The sequence below is a fragment of the Giraffa tippelskirchi genome, chromosome 1 (genome assembly GCF_054371585.1).
Source record: "Giraffa tippelskirchi isolate mGirTip1 chromosome 1, T2T-mGirTip1v1.2.pri, whole genome shotgun sequence".
NCBI lineage: Eukaryota > Metazoa > Chordata > Mammalia > Artiodactyla > Giraffidae > Giraffa > Giraffa tippelskirchi.
Genome location: NC_137275.1, coordinates 80,458,155 through 80,480,167, shown reverse-complemented (window position 1 = coordinate 80,480,167; position 22,013 = coordinate 80,458,155). Strand labels below are relative to the sequence as shown.

The window sequence follows — 22,013 nt, the reverse complement described above, 5'->3', positions numbered from 1 at the left end:
AGCTTCTTCTTATAAACAAAAATGTATTAAGAATATTTCTCTAAAGGGGTAAGCATCTTATTCTGTGCCAAACAATTTCAAAAAGTACCAAAAATTTTAATAAACTTGACTTTCAAAAACCACTGTAAAAACATTTCTAGGTTTGAGGGACTGATAGATATAAAAATCGTTATTTCCATTTAGTGCTCAGGCTAGAACTGGCCATACCGTGCTCCTCTGAATGGGAAACAGGAGTTTACTTACTGAACATACAAAACAAGTGTCGTGCCAGGTATAGCCCAGAGCTTCCAGGAACATGTCGCCAGCTTCTATGGGAAATTCACATCCACGGCATATAGTACCAAAGAGGGCATAATAATCTGTATTGGGGCAGGGGTGGGGCAGATGTAATTGAAACACGACAAAGATGTAGAATGCAAGATTTCAGAAAACAGCAACAAAATGAGAATTAAATGAGATGATAAAGATACAGTTACTAGTAACAGAAAGATTTTCAGATGGCATAACATCTGACTTGAGCATTATGTGTAGTTTATTTCAGTTTACCCTTGGAAGATGTTATATATACAACTTAACATTCTTTATTATGTTTTTCCATATGTTACTTCTCAGTTCTGTCCAACTTATTAAATGCTCAAATGTATATGAAGATCACTGTTCCCTGATAAGTTATCAATAGGCATGATTGTTTCAATAAAATATAAGAGAACATTCAATAACTAGCAACAATAAGACTAATGAACATAAATCATGAAAAATGTATGAAAAAACCTTCTTTCCCACAACCCCACTATTAGCAAATTTCATAGCACATCTACTTAAGGAAGAAAAAAAGTCACAGGAAACCTTCGTGAACAAATGTTGTGACTGAGTTTCTAGCTGGACTATATCACAACAATATTAGCCACTTTTTCTTCTGCTATATTTTCCTTCCCATTTTACAACTTCATGCTAAAAATCCTTATCCAGAGAACACCTCTTACTTGATACAGAGTTATAAAGTATTAATGTCTCCCTTCTGAAGAAAACAGCTTTGACAAGATGTTTATCATTACTAAATTAGAACTTACTGGCAATTTTCTTTTATGCAGCTACTCTTACTATGTGTTTTCACTCATGGTTCACCCTTTGACATTTCTAATCCCATCTGGGCTAGAGGAGAAAGTAGGCTGCCATCTGCAACTTGAGTCACCTTTCTCAGCAACCCTCAAGACTCCTTAGTGCCATCTGCTCAGCACACACCCACAGAGTCCTCCTGGTGCTGGGTGCTGGTCTGGGCACTGGTTAGAGGCACAATGGTGGAGAAGATAGATGTGGTTGTTCTCTACATGGGGCTTATATTCTCACTGGGCTGAGGATGTCATCATTTATTATGTTTTAAAAATAAATGATAGTAAACCACTTCAGATTGTGATAAGGATCATAAAGGAAAGACAAGAGTGATGCGATTGAGAATAATTGGGGGAAGTGTATAACACTATGTTATAGAAGGGGGTGAGGAAAGGCCTCCATGAGGAGATAATACCTGTGCTGAGACTTGAAAATAAAAGAGGGGGAGGAACCATTTCAGAAAACCTGGGAAAGAACATTCCAGTTAAAAGAGACAGAAAGTACAAAAGCCTTGAGGCAGGACGGATCTTAGCAGGTTCAGAAACAACAAAGGGGCCAGGTATGGCTAAGAATCCAGTGACATTCTCTAGAATCCAAACAATCAGGTGGAGGAGATGGCGTTGGCAAAGCTGGCCTCAGCCGGGAATACAGTTTCTCCTCTAGTGGAAGGCATAAGGTATCAAGCACAATCTGATTCACATTCAAAAAAATATTACTACAGCTATCTGAGGGTTGAGGGAAAGAAGATAAATCATTTTAGCCGGCAATTATAATGCCCAGGAAAAGGGTAAGAGTGAACTGGATTTAGTAGGGACAGTTGAGGTGAGAGAAATGAATCAATTCAATATCCGCTGGGGATAGAACTGTTAGAATTTATTAATTAGATTGGGCAAAGGAGGGTCAAGTCGTGGTCAACAGCCTCAAATTAGAAGCTGACTGCTTCTTTAACTTGACTACTGTGGAATATTCCTTTCGTCCAGTACCACCTTTTGAACTGCAAGGCAGAACAACAGTAAAACCCCATGGGGGAATGTAGTGGTACTAAGTGGAGGCAAAATAAAGGGAAAATACTTTATTTTTTGAAACATGTATGTGTTGTAGTAATATCTAAGTAAGAATAACATTAATAAATAAGTGCTGTGAAAGCTCACTTACAGCCTTTGGGAAGGAAAAGGAAGTGTTTAGAGTTTAGGTAGTAGCACAAATGTAGTAGATTGGCATTAATACTTAGAGCTTGTTTTTTTAAAACTAATCTCACCAAGGTAGCAAACCATGATTAACTTCCCATTCAGTAAAAATAACAAAGGATTCCAATTTGCTGTCAAGGCAGTTGCCTTCAAGAGCGTATCAATATCCTATTCAAAAGTTGAACATTTCTCATGTTTATAATCACTCAAAATTCACTGCTGCTGCTGCTAAGTTGCTCCAGTCGTGTCCGACTCTGTGCGACCCCATAGACAGCAGCCCACCAGGCTCCCTCGTCCCTGGGATTCTCCAGGCAAGATTCACTAGTAGAGTGTAAAAGAAGGCTTCAAGCTATACAATTTCATATGATTTATGTATAAGTTATCGGAGGTTCAAGAAAAATAGTCTCCTAAGTAACTGCCTATACATGCACTTTTCTTAATGAAATTGGTAATATCTGATTTTGACAAAGTCATATACAAATTTTATACACTTTTTTGCTATATATTTACAGTAACATTAAGTGCTCCTAAAACCTTTAGTAAAACTATACTATTTTGCTTAGCATTTCCTTTCAAATTGATAGCAATATAGGGGTTTTATCTTCATTTACAACTTAAGAAACTACTGGCTTAAAGATCTTACCAGTCTCACAGTAGGGCTCACCATCCTCCAAGTGAAAAACATTATTACGAATAGGCTTTCCACAGGCCACACACACAAAACAGGAAACATGCCAAGTTTGTTTCAAAGCATTGATGACCTCCTGTCACAGAAAGGTAATTGGATATAAAGAAAGATGATACATATTTTACCAGCTGTACTAATACAGTCCTTTTAAATTGACCCAAAAGTAGACATACATGCTTTGTCTTTGCCTAAGGTTTTCATCTAAGGAACTGGAGATATTTAAGGACAGACTCACAGATCATCTAAACTGATGCACTATATAAAATACATGTTTTTCACAACTACACATCAATAAACTTATTTAAAGAATGATTAGTGTTATTTAAACAAATAAATGTGGTGAATAAAAGTAAGTCTTTCATAAGCATTTGCTACACTACTGCTTTCCCTCAAAGGGTGTCAAGAAACATTCACTTGTAATGGTTTCACAATGTTATCTTGAAAATGTCATGAAGGAAGGGCAAAACATTTAAAAACTAAAACAAACCTATACATTGTCCCATGTTGGAAGCAACAACTTAATCAGTGTAATCCAATCATGTTTAACACATGTTTAGGATTTTGAAAATCAGCTATGACTATACTAAGCACATATTCAAATGAGTGTCTAAAATTTGAACCATAGAGCATGGATTCTAGTCAACAACAGCCCTATGGTTATATATACCAAGTATCAAAGACTTGGACCAGATTTTAATTAGTAAGAGAAAGTTTGAGAATTTTGCTTTGCAAAGAATCATTTCTTTGAACTGCGAGAAAGAGATGGAGCTATTAGAAATCATTTTTGAAGAGTAGTTAGTAATACAGGAACTTACACTTTCCATAATAATTATCACAAAAACAGGATGCTATAAGTCAAGTATGGTTACAGTTCTGTAAATGAATTAGTTATCAGGAGAAAACTGGAAGAAAACACATCCTAAAGGTAAAGAGGATCTATGTGGGACTGGTAAATATATAGGTCATTTTAATTTTATTCTTTACATTTTTGTATTTTTTAATTGTTGTAGAGTGAAATATTTTCTAATAAAAAACTGTCAAAATAAAATGATACCGTTAAGTCATTAGCCATAGAAAATGCCCCAGTTCACTACCGAAGAACAATGGGAAAAAACAGCAGTTATCTAGACCCAAAAAGATCACTATGAACATGGACAACAAGTGAAACATTCAACCAAATAACAACCAAGGTTTCTAGTATCTACTTAGCTTTCTATCCTTGAGATAGATTACTATCCCATCTTTAACAGGTTCAGGTCAGTTCAGTCGCTCAGTTGTGTCTGACTCTTTGCAACCCCATGGACTGAAGCATGCCAGGCTTCCCTGTCCATCACCAACTCCTGGAGCTTGCTCAAACTCATGTCCATTGAGTCGGTGATGCCATCCAATCATCTCATCCTCTGTCGTCCCCTTCTCCTCCTGTCTTCAATCTTTCCTAGCATCAGAATCTTCTCTAAGGAGTCAGTTCTTCGCATCAGGTGGCCAAAGTATTGGAGCTTCAGCTTCAGCATCAGTCCTTCCAATGAATATTCAGGACTGATTTCCTTTCACATTGACTGGTTTCATCTCCTTGCAGTCCAAGGGACTCTAAAGAGTCTTCTCCAACACCACAGTTCAAAAGCATCAATTCTTCAGTGCTCAGTTTTCTTTACAGTCCAACTCTCACATCCATACATGACTACTGGAAAAACCACAGCTTTGACTAGACGGACCTTTATCGGCAAAGCAATGTCTGCTTTTTAGTATGCTGTCTAGGTTTCTCATAGCTTTTCTTCCAAGGAGCAAGCATCCTTTAATTTCATGGCTGCAGCCACTATCTGCAGTGATTTTGGAACCCAAGAAAATAAAGTCTGTCACTGTTTCCATTGTTTCCCCGTTTATTTTCCATGAAGTGATGGGACCGGATGCATTGATCTTATTTTTTTGAATGTTGAGTTTTAAGCCACTTTAACATAAGATTCAGTTCAGTTCAGTCACTCAGTCGTGTCCGACTCTTTGCGACCCCATGAATCGCAGCACGCCAGGCCTCCCTGTCCATCACCAACTCCCAGAGTCTACCCAAACACATGTCCATCGAGTCGGTGATGCCATACAGCCATCTCATCCTCTGTCATCCCCTTCTCCTCCTGCCCCCAGTCCTTCCCAGCATTAGAGTCTTTTCCAATGAGTCAACTCTTCACATGAGGTGGCCAAAGTATTGGAGTTTCAGCTTCAACATCAGTCCTTCCAATGAACACCCAGGACTGACCTCCTTTAGAATGGACTGGTTGGATCTTCTTGCAGTCCAAGGGACTCTCAAGAGATTTCTCCAACACCATAGTTCAAAAGCATGAATTCTTCGGCGCTCAGCTTTCTTCACCATCCAACTCTCACATCCATACATGACTACTGGAAAAACCATAGCCTTGACTAGACGGACCTTTGTTGGCAAAGTAGTCTCTGCTTTTAAATATGCTATCTAGGTTAGTCATAACTTTCCTTCCAAGGAGTAAGCATCTTTTAATTTCATGGCTGCAGTCACCATCTGCAGTGATTTTGGAGCCCCCCAAAATAAAGTCTGACACTGTTTCCACTGTTTCCCCATCTATTTCCCATGAACTGATGGGACCAGATGCTGTGATCTTAGTTTTCTGAATGTTGAGCTTTAAGCCAACTTTTTCACTCTCCTCTTTCACTTTCATCAAGAGGCTTTTTATTTCCTCTTCATTTTCTGCGATAAGGGTGGTGTCATCTGCATATCTGAGGTTATAGATATTTCTCCCAGAAATCTTGATTCCAGCTTGCACTTCTTCCAGCCCAGAGTTTCTCATGATGTACTCTGCATATAAATTAAATAAGCAGGGTGACAATATACAGCCTTGACGTACTTCTTTTCTTATTTGGAACCAGTCTGTTGTTCCATGTCCAGTTCTAACTGTTGCTTCCTGACCTGCATACAGGTTTCTCAAGAGATAGTTCAGATGGTCTGGTATTCCCATCTCCTTAAGAATTTTCCACAGTTTACTGTGATCCATACAGTCAAAGGCTTTGGCATAGTCAATAAAGCAGAAATAGATGTTTTTCTGGAACTCTCTACAATCCGGAAAATTTGTCCCTTTAGTAAAGTTCTGGTGCATGTCTAAAGCAACAAGTTGAAGATTTCATTTTTTAGAACCTCATTTGGTGCTAAAACTCTTACTTGATTTTGTTTTATTAATCATTCTAGAATCCATAGAACACATTTATATACTAAAACAGTATTAATGTAGTCTACTTATTGTCATTTGAAAAGGTATAGCCTGAATTATCCTCCTGTTTTCCTCTCTACATATTGTACAAATTAATAATGCAGAAATATTTCACATAGTATAATTTTAAAGTGTCTTGAAAGTTTTAGACTCATTTAAAGATGTAGTCTAAAATTTGTTGTTGTTGTCCATTCGCTAAGTTGTGTCCGACTCTTTGCAACCCCATGAACTATAGCACACCAGGCTTGCCCGGAGTTCGCTCAAACTCATGTCTGTTGAGTCAGTGATGCCATCCAACCATCTCATCCTCTGTCATCCTCTTCTCCTCCTGCCCTCAACCTTTCCCATTATCGTCTTTTCCAATGAGTCGATTCTTCACATCAGGTGGCCAAAGTATTGGAGCTTCAGCTTCAGCATCAGTCCTTCCAATGAATATTCAGGGTTGATTTCCTTTAGGATTAACTGGTTTGATCTCCTTGTTGGCCAAAGGACTCTCAAGAGTCTTCTCCAGCACCACAATTCAAAAGCATCAATTCTTTGGCGCTCAGACTTCTTTGTGGTCTAACTCTCACATCTGTACATAATTGTCATAGCTTTGGCTATAGGGACCTTTGTCAGCAAAGCGTTTTTTCTGCTTTTTAATATGCTGCCTATGTTTGACATAGCTTTTATTTCCAAGGAGCAAGCATCTTTCAATTTCATGGCTACAGTCACTGTCCACAGTGATTTTTGAACCCAAGAAAATAAAATCTATCACTGTTTCATACTCTTTTCTGTTAATGGGAATGAATTAGAGCTTCACTATTACACTGTCACATTGGGAATATTAGAACTCAGCAATGTAATTTCCAAATTTTGTATGAGTTGTATGTAGGTGTTTTGTATGAGTCCAGTCACCTTGGCTACTTCTAAAGTAAAATTTCAACTCCTGGTCACCCATAGGAAATGCCTTACCCTTACTTCACAACTGCAAATTGGGTATTCCAGAATAGAAAATTCATTCATTCATCACTATTTATTATGTATCTGGATCCTAAATTACTACCTTTTTGTTAAAAAAAAAAAAGGTGTGGTTTGATTATTTTTCTATCACATGTATACCCTCATAAACCTGAGGTTATATTTTTAAACATTATATGAATTCAAGAAAAATGTATCAATTATAAGCCTCATGTTTTATATATTTCATGAAATCTGTGTCCCGTGCTTGAACCCTGACAAATGGGGAAATGCTGCTCTTATAAAAGCGATGGAATTTAATTTAAAACAGTGAAGGTGTCAGTTCTGAGAACTCAGATGTGTGTGGTCCTGTGTGACCTCTTCATTCCTGAGCAAACAGGGTCCTGTTGAGGCAGCACACCCACAGTAAATTATTTTTCCCCCACAGTGGCTAGACTTTCACCAGACAAGCCAGCACTCAGTAAGACAAAACCAAAGACAACTTAACCCCATGAGTCCAATATACTTCTACAGAGGTCTATTTAGTTTTGCTTTACAAAAATAAATAGTGATGAAAGGGGATCAAGCAAGAAGAAAATAGAAAGTAAAAATGATGGAAGGGTTTCATACCAAAAAATTGTTCTGCTTTAAAACTCACTCAGAGTGAAAAGGTTTCCAATACTCACTCCAAGGATCTTCCTTTGGCATCGACCACATTCGGGAGCAAAGAATTTCTCATAGCAGAGCTCACAATACAGGGCTCCCTGTTCCTCTACAAATCCAATGTAGGCCATCGTATTTTTGCAGTGAGCACAGTTAAATTCTTCTGGGTGCCAAGATTTCCCCAATGCCACTAGGAATGGTCCCCTGCCAAAAGAAAAGAGACTGAGTTGGCTCTGGAATAAAAGTTTCTAGTTAGCCTGAATAGGAACTCTTATTTGCATTGTCCAAATAATTAAATACTTGCTCAATTCTCCTTCTCAAGGACTTAACATATGGGTGCTGGCAATTTACACAGAACTCTCTGTGCACTGAAGTGAAAAGAACAGGCGAGAGGAATAAGCACTTAAAGGATTCCTTCAAGAAAGGCCCTGGTTTTCTGTCTTCAAGGGATCTGGTAATTAGGTTTTTTGAGCTTCAATGACTGAGTGTGTCATGATAACAACTGATAATGAGAATATTAACTATGACGGAAAAAGAAGTAACCAGGAAAACATATATGGGTTAGGCAGAAATGAGAGCTTGAGATTTCTATAAAATAAACAAAATTTTTAAAATATCAATTTGGTAATGTCAGAGTCTTAAAAACAGTAACAATTATTACTGGGGAAAAAAAACCATTCTAGTCAATTTCTCTTCCCCATACATTGTTTCATATACTTATTTCACAACTTTATTAAACATATCAAATCCTCACCCTCCAAAATGACTATAGAAATTATAAACTGGATATTAGAGGTGACTTAAAGTTACTTAGAAAGGTTTTATTTAATTCAAACATGACTGATTTTTAATGCACATTTGTATCAAGGTAAGAAGATGTTTGTAAAGAGATTTCTTTTCCATTAAATACTATACAGCCATGAACTGATAAGATGGGTTTCGTTTGCCTGACAGGAATCCATTATGAAGCTTTATCTAGTCATGAAGCCTGTGGAGATTAACTATTCTAGGTTCTGCAACACACTTTTCAGTAGCTACATCACACTAAATTTTATTCATAGAGTGGCTTTACCTCCAAGGCACTTTTACACTTATCTAATTTGTCCATGCAACATTCCTGTGAGACAGACCAGGACAGTTATTATGAACTCAGTTTAACAGATGGAGAAGCTGATATATAGAATGTTCAAAGATATGACATATATGATAAAATCATTGACTGAATGAAGGCCAGAGGCTGAACTTCCTGATTTCTATTACACTGCTCTAGTCAACTGATATTCTGCCTCTGATTACATTACCATCAATTATCATCACTGAGTGACCATAGGGTAACTAATTCTTAGTAAGCATTGGATATTCGACCTTTAGGCAGACAATTAATGGGAAAAGTCACAGCAATGAGCATCACAAAGTTAAAACATTTTTTAGCTTTTGACAATAACCTTTGTATTGGGTAACTATCTCCTGCTGGGAAATTCTTTGCAAATACATTGTTTTCTCAGAACCAGTACCTAATTCTCTGAGAATCAAGCAAGTTGAAAGGCTTTTGTTGAATGATTAAAATGCATTCTGTGGGGTGTAAGAAGGTAATTTTTACCCTGTGTGTGTGCTTAGTTGCTCAGTTGTGTCCGACTCTTTGTGACCTCATGGATTATAGCCCATCAGGCCACTGTCACGGGATTCTTCAGGCAAAAATATTGGGAGTGGATTGCCATTCCTTTCTCCAGGGGATCTTCCTGACCCAGAGATCGAACGTGGGTCTCCTGCATTGCAGGCGGATTCTTTACCATCCAAGCCACCAGGGAAGCCCCATTTTTCACCCTACTTTTTGTTAACTTGTTTCTTATTGCTATTATGATGCCATTTTGCATAAGTAGCTTTCAACATTTGAGAAAAGTAGTTTATTATTGTTATTATCTTTAAACTTTAGCGTACCATTTTTGTTACCACTAGTAAGGAATGCCTTTTGTTAATTAATTCTCAACAGAAAATAAAAGATTTATAGATGGCACCCCACTCCAGTACTCTTGCCTAGAATATCCCATGGTCGGAGGAGCCTGGTAGGCTGCAGTCCATGGGGTCGTGAAGAGTCGGACACGACTGATTCACTTTCACTTTTCACTTTCATGCATTGGAGAAGGAAATGTCAACCCACTCCAGTGTTCTTGCCTGGAGAATCTCGGGGATGGGGGAGCCTGGTGGGCTGCCTCTGGGGTCACACAGAGTCGGACACGACTGAGGCGACTTAGCAGCAGCAGCAGCAGCAGATCACTTATTATGTAACAGAATATGGCACTTTCGGTAGGTTGTCCCTTTATTTTCAACTGGTTTATAAACAGTTTTACTTAACACTTCATTCATTTTCTCAATATATATCTGGCAAGTAGTTTACCTTCAAAGATAAGCCAAGGACTCAAAAGCTCAAAGGCCAACAAAGTTTTAGTAGTGCGCTGCACTTTTCACCAGGTGGGTATCTTATTATGTTTGTCTGAAAAATCTGCCACGCTAAATTGACTATGACCTAACACAGAAGCAGAGGATGGTGGAACTTCAAGGTTTTATGCTACCATTTGTCTGGACATTAAAGCAGATTCAAACCTATTTACTAGGGAGTATCTATCAGGGCACATCTTCAGCTCATCCAGAAGGGTGGATGGCCCCCTGAGGCCAGTATCCTTACTGTATTTTTATTTGATTCCTCAGTTCTCAAAACAAGTCAGTTCAACCTCGATTTCCACATTCTGGTGAAGTGTAAGTATTAGTATGCACCTGGAAGAAAGTTCTCCTCTTGAAACATGCCTATCAGGGCTACCAAATATTTAACAAACTTCAGGGGGTAAAAAAAGACGTTTGAGAACAGACAATCGAGGAACATACAATCTATCTTCTAGACTTTCTAAGATATGTATTGAGATCAACTCAGACCAGCATACAACTCCATTCTGCGAATTTGAGCAGACTGGGCCTGGCCCGCTGCACAGGATGGTTCTGTAATGACAGGTGCTGTGTGTGACACCTTCAGTCTGCGCTGACACTTGGGAGAGGAGCTGCTGCTGCTGAGTCGCGTCAGTCGTGTCTGACTCTGTGCGACCCCATAGACGGCAGCCCACCAGGCTCCCCCGTCCCCGGGATTCTCCAGGCAAGAACACTGGAGTGGGTTGCCACTTCCTCCTCCAGTGCATTTAAGTGAAAAGTGGAAGTGAAGTCGCTCAGTCGTGTCCAACTCTTCGCGACCCCATGGGCTGCAGCCCACCAGGATCCTCCGTCCATGGGGTTTCCCAGGTAAGAGTACTGGAGTGGGGTGCTGTTGCCTTCTCCGAGACAGCCCCACAAAGTCCACTCCCACTCTTTCTAGAAGCAGCTGTGGAAAGTGCTGTTAGATCATACAGGGCCATTTTTACAAGGACTCCTTGGAGAAATTCCTTTCAAGTTTTTGTAACAAGAACAGTTTTGCTTCTTCTGAGCAAGAGATTTATTTTTTATCTCAACATTAATTTGCAAAATTTTCTTTTTTTTTGTCAACTGCCACACTAATGGTAAAGAACCTACCTGCCAATGCAGGAGACGTTAAGAGACACGGGTTCGATCCCTGGGTCAGGAAGATCCCCTGGAGGAGGGCAGAGCAACTCATTCCAGTATTCATGCCTAGAGAATCCCATGGATAGAGCAGCCTGGTGGTCTACAGTCCACAGGGTCACAAAGAGTCAGAGAGGACTGAAGCAATTTAGCACAGAAGGCTCATAGCCAAATTCTAACCACAGGCAAGGATGTATGTATGTCATTACTGTCCAGACTCAATGACAAATTCTTTCAACGCTTCATTTTTAATAGCCCCATCCATGATTTTCATTCTTCTTTTGCTTTCTTTTGTATGTTTTAGAAGGTTTTCTTACATTTCAGCTATTCTTAAAGAGTCTTTTTGAAAGCCTTCTGGGATAGAGTCCACTATAAATAAACAGTCCATTAAAAGGGTCATCTTAAGGTATTTACTGAAGTTTCTTTATCAAATCTGAATAGTGAATGATCTTAACGCCACTAGAGAAACTCCCACTGCACCTTTAAAAAGTGAGTTGACAGTGACCCTGCTCCTGCCACACCTCCATTCTAATATGGATGGGCTCCTACAGATTCTCCTTGGCTAAGCTGAAAGAGCATCTTTCCTGTCAGTGCCCTTGAAGTTATGTATAAATGCTAAAATTTCTTACATATAACAAAGTCCACTCTTCTCTGTGTCAGCAGAGACTAATTTAACAAATTCATTAACACATGATTAACACTGAATACGTTCTTCTTGTCCTAGGTAGGATTGGGTTTCCATCTGGGAACTGGAACGAAAAGCTTAGATAACTGCACAGTGGAATGAAGGTTTCAGTTCCCTCTCCGAGTCCTCTGCAACCGTGAGCCTCACTGAATGCCTGCTGACTGACAAGGGAAGGGAGGCGACTGAGCTGGAGAAGTGATTGGCTGAGAGAGAAGAGCTGTGGTGTGTTTGTCTTCTTGGTGTGATATTTATGCCAAAAAAAAGGAAGCAAAGATAGGTAAGAATTCAGAGAAAAAGAACAGCTTAGTCAGAAAGATGGAAGGAACTGTAAATTTCAACAGGTACAAGCTAGTAGGGATGTAAGTTGAAAAACAAACACTTCTTTTTTTGTTTACCACAACAGGTATCATCTCATAGATACAAAATTAAAGAAATAGAAAAAAAAAGAATTCTTTCTTGTGATGAGAACTCTTAGGATTTACTCTCTTAACTACTCTCATATGTAATGTATGTCCTAAATCGCTCAGTTGTGTCCAACTCTTTGCAACCCTATGGACTGTAGCCCACCAGGCTCCTCTGTCCATGGAATTCTCCAGGCAAGAGTACTGGAGTGGGTTGCCATTTCCTTCTCCAGGGGATCTTCCTGACCCAGGGATTGAACCCACATCTACTGCACTGGTAGATGATTACTACTGAGCCACTAAGGAAGCCCACCTTATCATTAGCTAACACTTTGTAAGCTTTCAATGTATATTTGTCGTATAAAAGTACTGCTTTATAAGTAGACTACTGAACTTTATTTCTGGCAATTTCTTTCAAATAAAAGTAACTGGCTGTTGAAGCTAAATAATCCCCATCTCTCCTCTTTGCATCAACAGGTTCTGGATATATCTCTGTAAGACTTACCACACTGATACAGCTGTTGTTTTGCTTGTCTAGTATAACTGCATACATCTGCTAGAACTGTCTTAAAAAAGCACCACAGATGGGGTGGCTTAAACAACAGGAATTATTTTCTCAATTTTGGAAGTTAGAAGTCTAAACTTAAGATGTTGGCAGGGTTAATTTCTTCTAAGGCTTCCCTCTTAGGATCCTAGATGGCCATCTTCACCTGGTCTTCCTTCTATGTGTGTCTGTGTCATAACCTCTTCTTATTAAGAACATTGGTGATACTGGATTAGGATCCATTCTATGACCCCATTTTACCTCTTAAAGACCCTATCTCCAAATACAGTCTGAAATACTGGGGGTTAGGGTTTCAACAAATGAATTTGGGAAGGGACTCAACTCAGTTTATAAGAGCAACCTCCTTAAAGAAAGGGAGTATGTTTTTGATTTCTGTATCACTGGTATCTGCAGGAAGTGGCACATAAAAGACTCAATGAGCACTACTTATAGAATGATTATATTTCCACATTAGATGAGAAACTGGAAAAGTAAACCCCTCACTCCCTGGGTCATCTCTATGAGTCTAAGAATGTATGTACATGGTACAAAGTCATTTGGAGGGGAAGTAAGAGCTCATAACTGTTCAATCTGTTACTTATTCACTTCTTTCTCACTTACCTGCTCTAACATTATGAAGAAGAGTACACTGCCACACTCTCAAGATATGGCAGGTCTGCTTGAGTTGTTTCTTTTTTCCTGATTTAATACAGTAGTATATATGGTTACATGTATATGTAGTCACAGTATTTATATATATGTTACAATACGTGAACCGTGAACTTCCAGATGTTCAAGCTGGTTTTAGAAAAGACAGAGGAACCAGAGATCAAATTGCCAATATCCGCTGGATCATCAAAAAAGCAAGAGAGTTCCAGAAAAACATCTACCTCTGCCTTATTGACTATGCCAAAGCCCTTTGACTGTGTGGATCACAAAAAACTGTGGAAAATTCTGAAAGAGATGGGAATACCAGACCACCTGACCTGCCTCTTGAGAAATCTGTATGCAGGTCAGGAAGCAACAGTTAGAACTGGACATGGAACAACAGACTGGTTCCAAATAGGAAAATGAGTACGTCAACGCTGTATATTGTCAGCCTGCTTATTTTAACTTATATGCAGAGTACATCATGAGAAACGCTGGGCTGGATGAAGCACAAGCTGGAATCAAGATTGCCGGGAGAAATACTAATAAGAGTTCAGATATGCATATCATCTCAGATATGCAGATGATACCATCCTTATGGCAGAAAGTGAAGAAGAACTAAAGAGCCTCTTGATGAAAGTGAAAGAAGAGAGTGAAAAAGTTGGCTTAAAGCTCAACATTCAGAAAACTAAGATCATGGCATCCGGTCCCATCACTTCATGGCAGATAGATGGGGAAACAGTGGGTGACTATCTTTGTGGGCTCCAAAATCGCTGCAGATGGTGATTGCAGCCATGAAATTAAAAGACGCTTACTCCTTGGAAGGAAAGTTATGACCAACCTAGACAGCATATTAAAAATTACTTTGTCAACAAAGGTCCATCTAGTCAAGGCTATGGTTTTTCCAATAGTCATGTATGGATGTGAGAGTTGGACTATAAAGAAAGCTGAGCGCCAAAGAATTGATGCTTTTGAACTGTGGTGTTGGAGAAGACTCTTGAGAGTCCCTTGGACTGCAAGAAGATCCAACCAGTCCATCCTAAAGGAGATCAGTCCTGGGTATTCATTGGAAGGACAGATGTTGAAGCTGAAACTCCAACACTTTGGTCATCTGATGCGAAGAGTTGACTCATTTGAAAAGACCCTGATGCTGGGAAAGATTGAGGGCGGGAGGAGAGGGGGACGACAGAGGATGAGATGGTTGGAATGCATCACTGACTCAATGGACATGAGTTTGGGTGGACTCTGGGAGTTGGTGATGGACAGGGAGGCCTGGCGTACTGCAGTTCATGGGGTCACAAAGAGTCAGAAACGACTGAGCGACTGAACTGAAACAGAAACACATTAATATATCTTGGTATTTATTTTCTCTACATAAAGTAAAAGAACTTCATTTAGAGTTCTATAGTTCTTAATTATCATAATATACTATTACAACATTTTCCTAAATAGTGCAAGTTAAAAGCATGAATATAAAGTTACACAGATCTGGGCTCAAATGCAGGTTTTACCATTTACTATCTACGTAACTTCAGCAAATATGTAAGCTTTCTGTGCCTTGGTTTTCTCATCTGTGAAACTGAGGCAATTATAATAGCTGCCTTACAAGGTTATGAGAATTTAATAAGAATTCAAGTAAAATTATAATACAGTATTTGGCATATGCTAAGAATATATTAAGGGCTTCCTGGGTGCCTCAGTAGTAAAGAATCCGTGTACCAATGCAGGAGACGTGGGTTTAATCCCTAGGTTGAGAAGATTCCCTGGAGTAGGAAATGGCAACCTGCTCCAGTATTCTTGCCTGGAAAATTCCACGGACAGAGGAGCCTGGCAGGCTACAGTCCGTAGGGTTGCATACAACTGAACGACTAAGCATGCACATTAGAATACATAAAACAATTATTATCCAAAAATAGGATAATAACGGCACCATAATATTACATCATATAAATGCTGAACATTTTGTTCTTTCCATTTTTCCCCTATAATAGTCTGAAATCTTGGTCTACTCCTTGCTCATAAGATCTATGTCTTTGCTGTTTCCGTAAATTGAGGGACTAACACATTAAGTCAAGAAGTCGTTTATTTTCAAGTAAAATCTTAACCAGAAGGGAAAATAAATAAAACCTATTAATAATGGAGTTTTCAGAGATAGAAATGGATGCTAAGACAGGCAAAAACTCTTCCAGCATCTCTCCAGGGTAACTGAGATGGCCCTCTTTATGAGGAAAGTTTGAAAATAAGTAAGTAAGAAACAAATCAATACTGTTAAAATTTTCTCTGTCACCGGAATAAACAATGAATTGTCTAAATGTGATTTTCTGGTGCTGGACTGTAGGCAAAGATGGGACAATAGCATCGTGGCTCCTTTTTTTTTTTAAAGCATTCCATATCAAAGAAGAAATTCAAGCATGATGAATCCCTTATTTCTTTCATCAAAACGCTGAGTAGCTACATGTGAATGGTCCAATTAACTCCATATAATACAAGTGGATTTTTAATGTCACTAGATATAACAGTCCAAAAATAAGCTAGTATTTTCATAAGTCTATTGTACCAGAGAAATTAAATATGGCTTTGGCTATACTAGTATCCTGATTTTCTGTTCCCCTATTATATCAGCACTCCAAATAGTCAATCTGTTCACCAGCATGAATCAAAAACTGGTACTTCTATCATAAATGGATTGGAAATGTTCTAGAGCAAACTTAATCAGAACTTCAGTAGAATTTCCCCAAATATAACAATGTATCCATCTGTAAAAGGCAACTAGCTAAAGTCTTGCCTCAGTTCAGTTCAGTTCAGTCACTCAGTGGTGTCTGACTCTTTGCAACTGCATGAACCACAGCACACCAGGCCTCCCTGTCCATCATCAACTGCCAGAGTCCACCCAAACTCATGTCCATTGAGTCGGTGATGCCATCCAACCATCTCATCCTCTGTCATCCCCTTCTCCTCCTGTCCTCAATCTTTCCCAGCATCAGGGTCTTTTCAAATGAGTCAGCTCTTCACATCAGATGGCCAAAGTATTGGAGTTTCAGCTTCAGTATCAGTCCTTCTAATGAACACTCAGGACTGATCTCCTTTAGGATGGACTGGTTGGATCTCCTTGCAGTCCAAGGGACTCTCAAGAGTCTTCTCCAACACCACAGTTCAAAAGCATCAATTCTTCGGCGCTCAGCTTTCTTTATAGTCCAACTCTCACATCCATACATGACTACTGGAAAAACCATAGCCTTGACTAGATGGACCTTTGTTGGCTAAGTAATTTTTAATATGCTGTCTAGGTTGGTCATAACTTTCCTTCCAAGGAGTAAGCGTCTTTTAATTTCATGGCTGCAATCACCATCTGCAGTGATTTTGGAGCCCAAAGAAATAAAGTCAGCCACTGCTTCCCCATCTATTTGCCATAAAATAATACAATTTAGGAAAAACATTCATAATCTTTCCCAGATTCAAATAAGCCAAAAATTTTAACATTAGATGAAAATGATCTATGGAGTTTTAAGCTAAAAATATGTTCAAGAAGAGATAATCAGTTCAGTACTAACATCAGAGATCCATGTTTCTGAAACTTTCCAAAAATTTTTCTAAGAAAACAATAAAACATAAAATTTGCCTTAGTTTGCCTTTACTTAAAAATGTTTTAGAAAATTTGAAACTTTTAGAAAATAAATATTGAAAAAATATAAATTATAAAAACCTAATATAAATGACACTGTGGAAAACAAATAAAACAACTTTAAATTACAAATAATCTTAAACTGCCAGGTTACAATATTCTATACTGAAAGTGTCAAGCCTGCAACTGCAGCCTGTTTCTAAAACAGGTGTCCAAGAGAATGTCACTTGATCTGATGCCTCCTAGCTTTGGTAAGTGATATTGACACTGCAGCCAAGATCTGGAAAATCTGCTTTGCCTAGATCTTTGAATTGACCACAGTCTATTCAAGCTGCTTCAGCATTTGAACACCAAGCAAATATGCTATGTTAATTACTGTAATAGGATCGTGACATGAGCTAATCCCTGTTCCTATTAACTTCTCTAGTAAATGAAGCTCTAATGCTTAACTGATAACAAGTGCTAGGATAATCCAGAGCAGTATAAAATTTAACAGATGAGGGGGCAATAAGTGATGGCCATTCATGTTTTTAACATAATATTTATTTTACTTGGCAGAAGATAGTGCATGGATACCACATTCTGGTGTAGCATTAAAAACTCAAACCAAGGCAGTTAGGGGTGGGGAAGGTAATTTCTATTTTGATCTCCATATTTTCTCCATATTAAGTTTTTCAGATGTGCTGGCAGTGGTGATCATAGGATATCACAGAATTCGATGATCAGACAACAAGAATCAGAAACTGATATGGTTTCACATTTTGTTAACCCATCCAGTAATTACTTGCTTACAACAGCACACTAACAGCATTGACTCCTATCTCCATAAAAGGTGTTTTTATCTAAATCATATTATCCTCATATACCAGTCTAGGAAACCAAAGTACCATAACTTATAGAAACAATGTTACAAGTCAAAACTTATTTTTATTAACATTAACTCTAAAAACATAACCCTACATAGTTAGTAATTTAAAACATTGTTTTATTTATTGAGAAAAAGCAGTAGCACACTAGATTCTATACTAGTTTAAATATTTCCGTAAGACCCGTTGATAGTAGTACTTTAAAAAAAAATTACTCTAACCTCAAAGATACTATGACCAAAGGATGAGTGGGTCTAGAGTCATGTATGATCTGTTCAGGTTAAACATTCACCAAATGCCTTTTGTGTGTCAGATATTATGCTAGACTTCAAAAACTGCTACAGATTTCCTCCTTCTCATCACAACCATTATTACTCCTGCCACCGCTGCTGGTTAATTCTCATACAACAGGTACTCACTGTGGAAAATACAAACTAAGTGAAAAATAACAGCTTATAAAATAGCATGTTATGATTCCATTTCTAGAAAACAACATCTGTCCTTGTGTGTTTGTGTGTAAGTGTGTTTTAAACTGTGAATTACAATACTAATAGTGGGTATCTTGGGAGGTGTAATTATACACGAATTTTTATTTTTGCTTTCTGTTTTCCTATAGTTTGGAAATGTCACAATGAATGTGGACTACCTTTAAGAGGCAAAAGCTACTTTAAAAAAAATCACATACTCTGTGTTGTGTTCTTGACACATTTATTATTTAATAGTGGGTTAAGGGGAAGGGTATTTATATTTAGTTCTTAAATAAGATATTGAGACTCCCTGAGCTCCATTTTAAGTAGTAACTAGAAACATTACCCTAAGCAATAATTATGTAAGAGAAGAGGGGAAAATGCAAGTAAGTCTTAACCTTATTCAACTTTTGAGACACTGTTGTTTCAACTATTACAAAACAGGGTAAATTAAAAATGAGGAGGGAGCTTGAGCAGTCACTTCAAGTAATCATCTGTTACGGCCAGCAAGGAACTCAGAGAGGCAGCAAGGTCCTCTGGTGGGATCCCTGTATTAACATTCACACCTAAACCTCATAACATTTTAAAAGTCACTTGTTCAGAAACGCTGAGGTTTAATAAGTGCTAGTGTAGTACACTCACTTAAGAGCTTAGCCTTTTCTGCTTTTTGGAATTTAAGAAACAATAAAATAACATTTGGATAAAAAATATTTTAAAGAAGCATGTTATGACCTAATCCAAAAAGCAAAGCATTTATGAATAGATCCTAAGGTAATTTGGCTTAGTTTGAAAATGCAATCTTTTCTCTAGGGCTCAGCGTTCTTTATTTTACATCATTAATTACTTTTCATCTAAATGAGAGTCCTCACTTTTATAATTTGTGAAATAATGAAGTTCTTTGGGGTCCCTTTGAGTCTTAATATTTCATTATTCTCTGAAATGCCACATTAATCATTATTTTTCTTAGTTCTGGTAAGAATAACTGACTAAATTGGTGTTTTTAGTTTTATTTTCACAGAGCCCAGAATTACTTTTCATTAAAATAGGTTCTAACAAATATATCTAACATATCTACTTCCATAATAACTATTACATAGAAATAAATATTCTCATTAATAAAATTTCTAATCTTTCAAAATATTAAAAAAAAAATCAACATTGATACTAAGCCTTTTCAAGAAAAATTTAAAATCAAATGACCAACCTGATAACTTGGTTGCAGTGGGCGCACATTGGAGTTCGTTTCCCTGCGGGAATATGCTCGGCCCTTTGCACCAAAGTGTCCTCGTCACTGGGCTGAGGCTGCCCTCTGGCTGAGTTGGCTGGTGCCATGGCTCCTGTGGGTGGCCCACTGCTTACGACTCTTCCAGTGGAAGGTGCTAGGGGTTAAGACAAGGGAATCAGAATGAGAATAAACCAAATATAAGCTTTTCCTAATAATCAAATGATAACATTGCATGCATGCGTGCTCAGTCATTTCGGACTCAGTGACCCCATGGACTGTAGCCTGCCAGGCTCCTCTGTCCATGGAACTTTTCAAGCAAGAATACTGGAGTGAGTTGCCATTTCCTCCTCCAGGGGATCTTCCCAACCCAGTGATCAAATCCACGTCTCTTCAGTCTTCTGCATTGGCAGGAGGATTCTTTACCACTAGCGCCACCTGGGAAGCCCCTCCTCCCCTCAAAAAAACACTTCACTTTAAAAAATAATCTATCCACTCACTTCTTCACTTATTCACTCACACTTTATGGAGAGATTATGGATCAAATGCTGGACTGAGACTAGAGAGTTAAATAGAAAAATTCAAAGACTGTAATCCAGTGAAAGACTTATGATAGATGATGGGAGAGAATGTTTTCCAGAGGAGATATGGTTAATATCAAATACAGATGGTGAAGTATTTCTAGTCACCCAGACGTCTCTGCTAACCATTAATTATATTTAACTCAAAATGTATCAAAGGTACATTACAGATGCCAATGTGTTGAGGACAGGAACAAAAATGAACCCCCTATATTCTCTCCTGTCCTGTATTGCCTAAGAATACTGTGAAATTGGTCACCGGTCATATAGAGAAATACAAAAGAATCATCCTAGGGTTTTCCTCTCCCTCACCTGTGGTTATAATGGGTTCTGCTGATTCTTCATTCCTGGTTCCTGATTTTGCCCCCTCATGTCTATTCATTCCTGCAATACTCTCCTGGTTTATGTCCTCAAGGCCTCCCACGTGGACTAACCACCAAGTGTCTTTATCCTCCTGCTGCCACTGGGGACTGAAATCTTACTTGATCAGAACTTTGCATAAATCATTCCAAGGATCTTCCTCTTCTCTCATCAATGAGTGTAGTCTAAGCTTGTAAGCACCACATAAAGGTCCCTCCAGTGGTCTCCACCTTCCCCACAGCCTCACTTGTCACCATCCTCTGCCTTTTTCTTTACTACAGTGAATACCAGACTGCCTCACTGTCCCTGTGAGGCATCTGTCCGTTCACAGCCTGTCCTCACTGTCATTTCTCTACTTTCCCCTATTCACCTAGTAACCACTACTTGGTACAATGCAGCCCAGGAGTCAACTGCTCTAAAGTCCTCCCCCAACTACCTCTCCCCACTGCCCTTCCACATAATGCAGATTAATGTCTCTTTTCCATGTTCCCATAATTTTCTGTGAATGACTTTATAGAAGATGCTCCCTGAGGGCAGGAACTAGATTTTATTCCTCACCCCAGCAACTAACACAGTGTCTAGAATGAATGAATGAATGAGTAAACTGGAATCAATACATAAATGAACAATTGCAAAAACTGTAAAGGATTAAAACCAACAGAAGGCCTGTTCCTCACCCACAGGCAATTAAAATGTAGTGGAAAAGAAAAGGCTTATAAATTCTAATGGTTTAAAAGGAACCATTTTTAAGAAAAGTATATAAATAATACAAATTAACAGGATGTGTGTATGTATGTGTGTATGGTTATATATGCATGTGTGTATATTGACAGGATTCATATTAAAGGTGTGGTAAGAATTGGATAAACTTAATTAGGATAATTGAAAGACTAATTCTCCCTCATGAAAATAAAGCCTATTTGCAATCATGTGCAATTTCAGATCCAGAAAGTCAGTGTTTATAAACACCTAGCATATCTCCTCCAGTGCTCTGTGTGGCAGTGAGCTGTGAAATGGCATTTTATAGGCTGGGAGCTCAATTAGTGTCTGTGTTTCAAGGGATTCAACTGAACTAGGAACACGTTTTAGACTCACACTTTCTCTTACAGAATGGGAAAGAAAATTACTGCAATATCCATACTGTAATCCATACTGTAAAAAGAATATCCTTTCTTCCTGTTCACTAATGTATACAACACAACTATCCTTCAGTTTCTATATCCA

General features: G+C 38.4%; 1 protein-coding gene and 1 long non-coding RNA gene across 51 annotated transcripts in view; both read right to left on the bottom strand.

Moving 5' to 3' along the window:
- PDLIM5 (PDZ and LIM domain 5) overlaps positions 1-22,013 on the bottom strand; it is a 317,004-nt gene that overhangs the window by 5,109 nt on the left and 289,882 nt on the right. For all 50 annotated transcript variants that reach the window (XM_081595125.1, XM_081595262.1, XM_081595435.1 and 47 more), the window contains 4 exons: positions 19,831-20,005; positions 7,838-8,018; positions 2,941-3,061; positions 244-359 (listed from right to left, as the gene is read on the bottom strand). In XM_081595125.1, the coding sequence (XP_081451251.1) occupies positions 244-359; positions 2,941-3,061; positions 7,838-8,018; positions 19,831-20,005 (593 nt within the window). The remainder of the gene's footprint in view (positions 1-243; positions 360-2,940; positions 3,062-7,837; positions 8,019-19,830; positions 20,006-22,013) is intronic.
- On the bottom strand, positions 11,321-16,566 carry LOC145547006 (uncharacterized). The gene is made up of 2 exons (XR_014083448.1): positions 16,005-16,566; positions 11,321-12,634 (listed from the first exon to the last, which is right to left on the bottom strand). It is a non-coding gene; the product is annotated as an uncharacterized LOC145547006 (long non-coding RNA).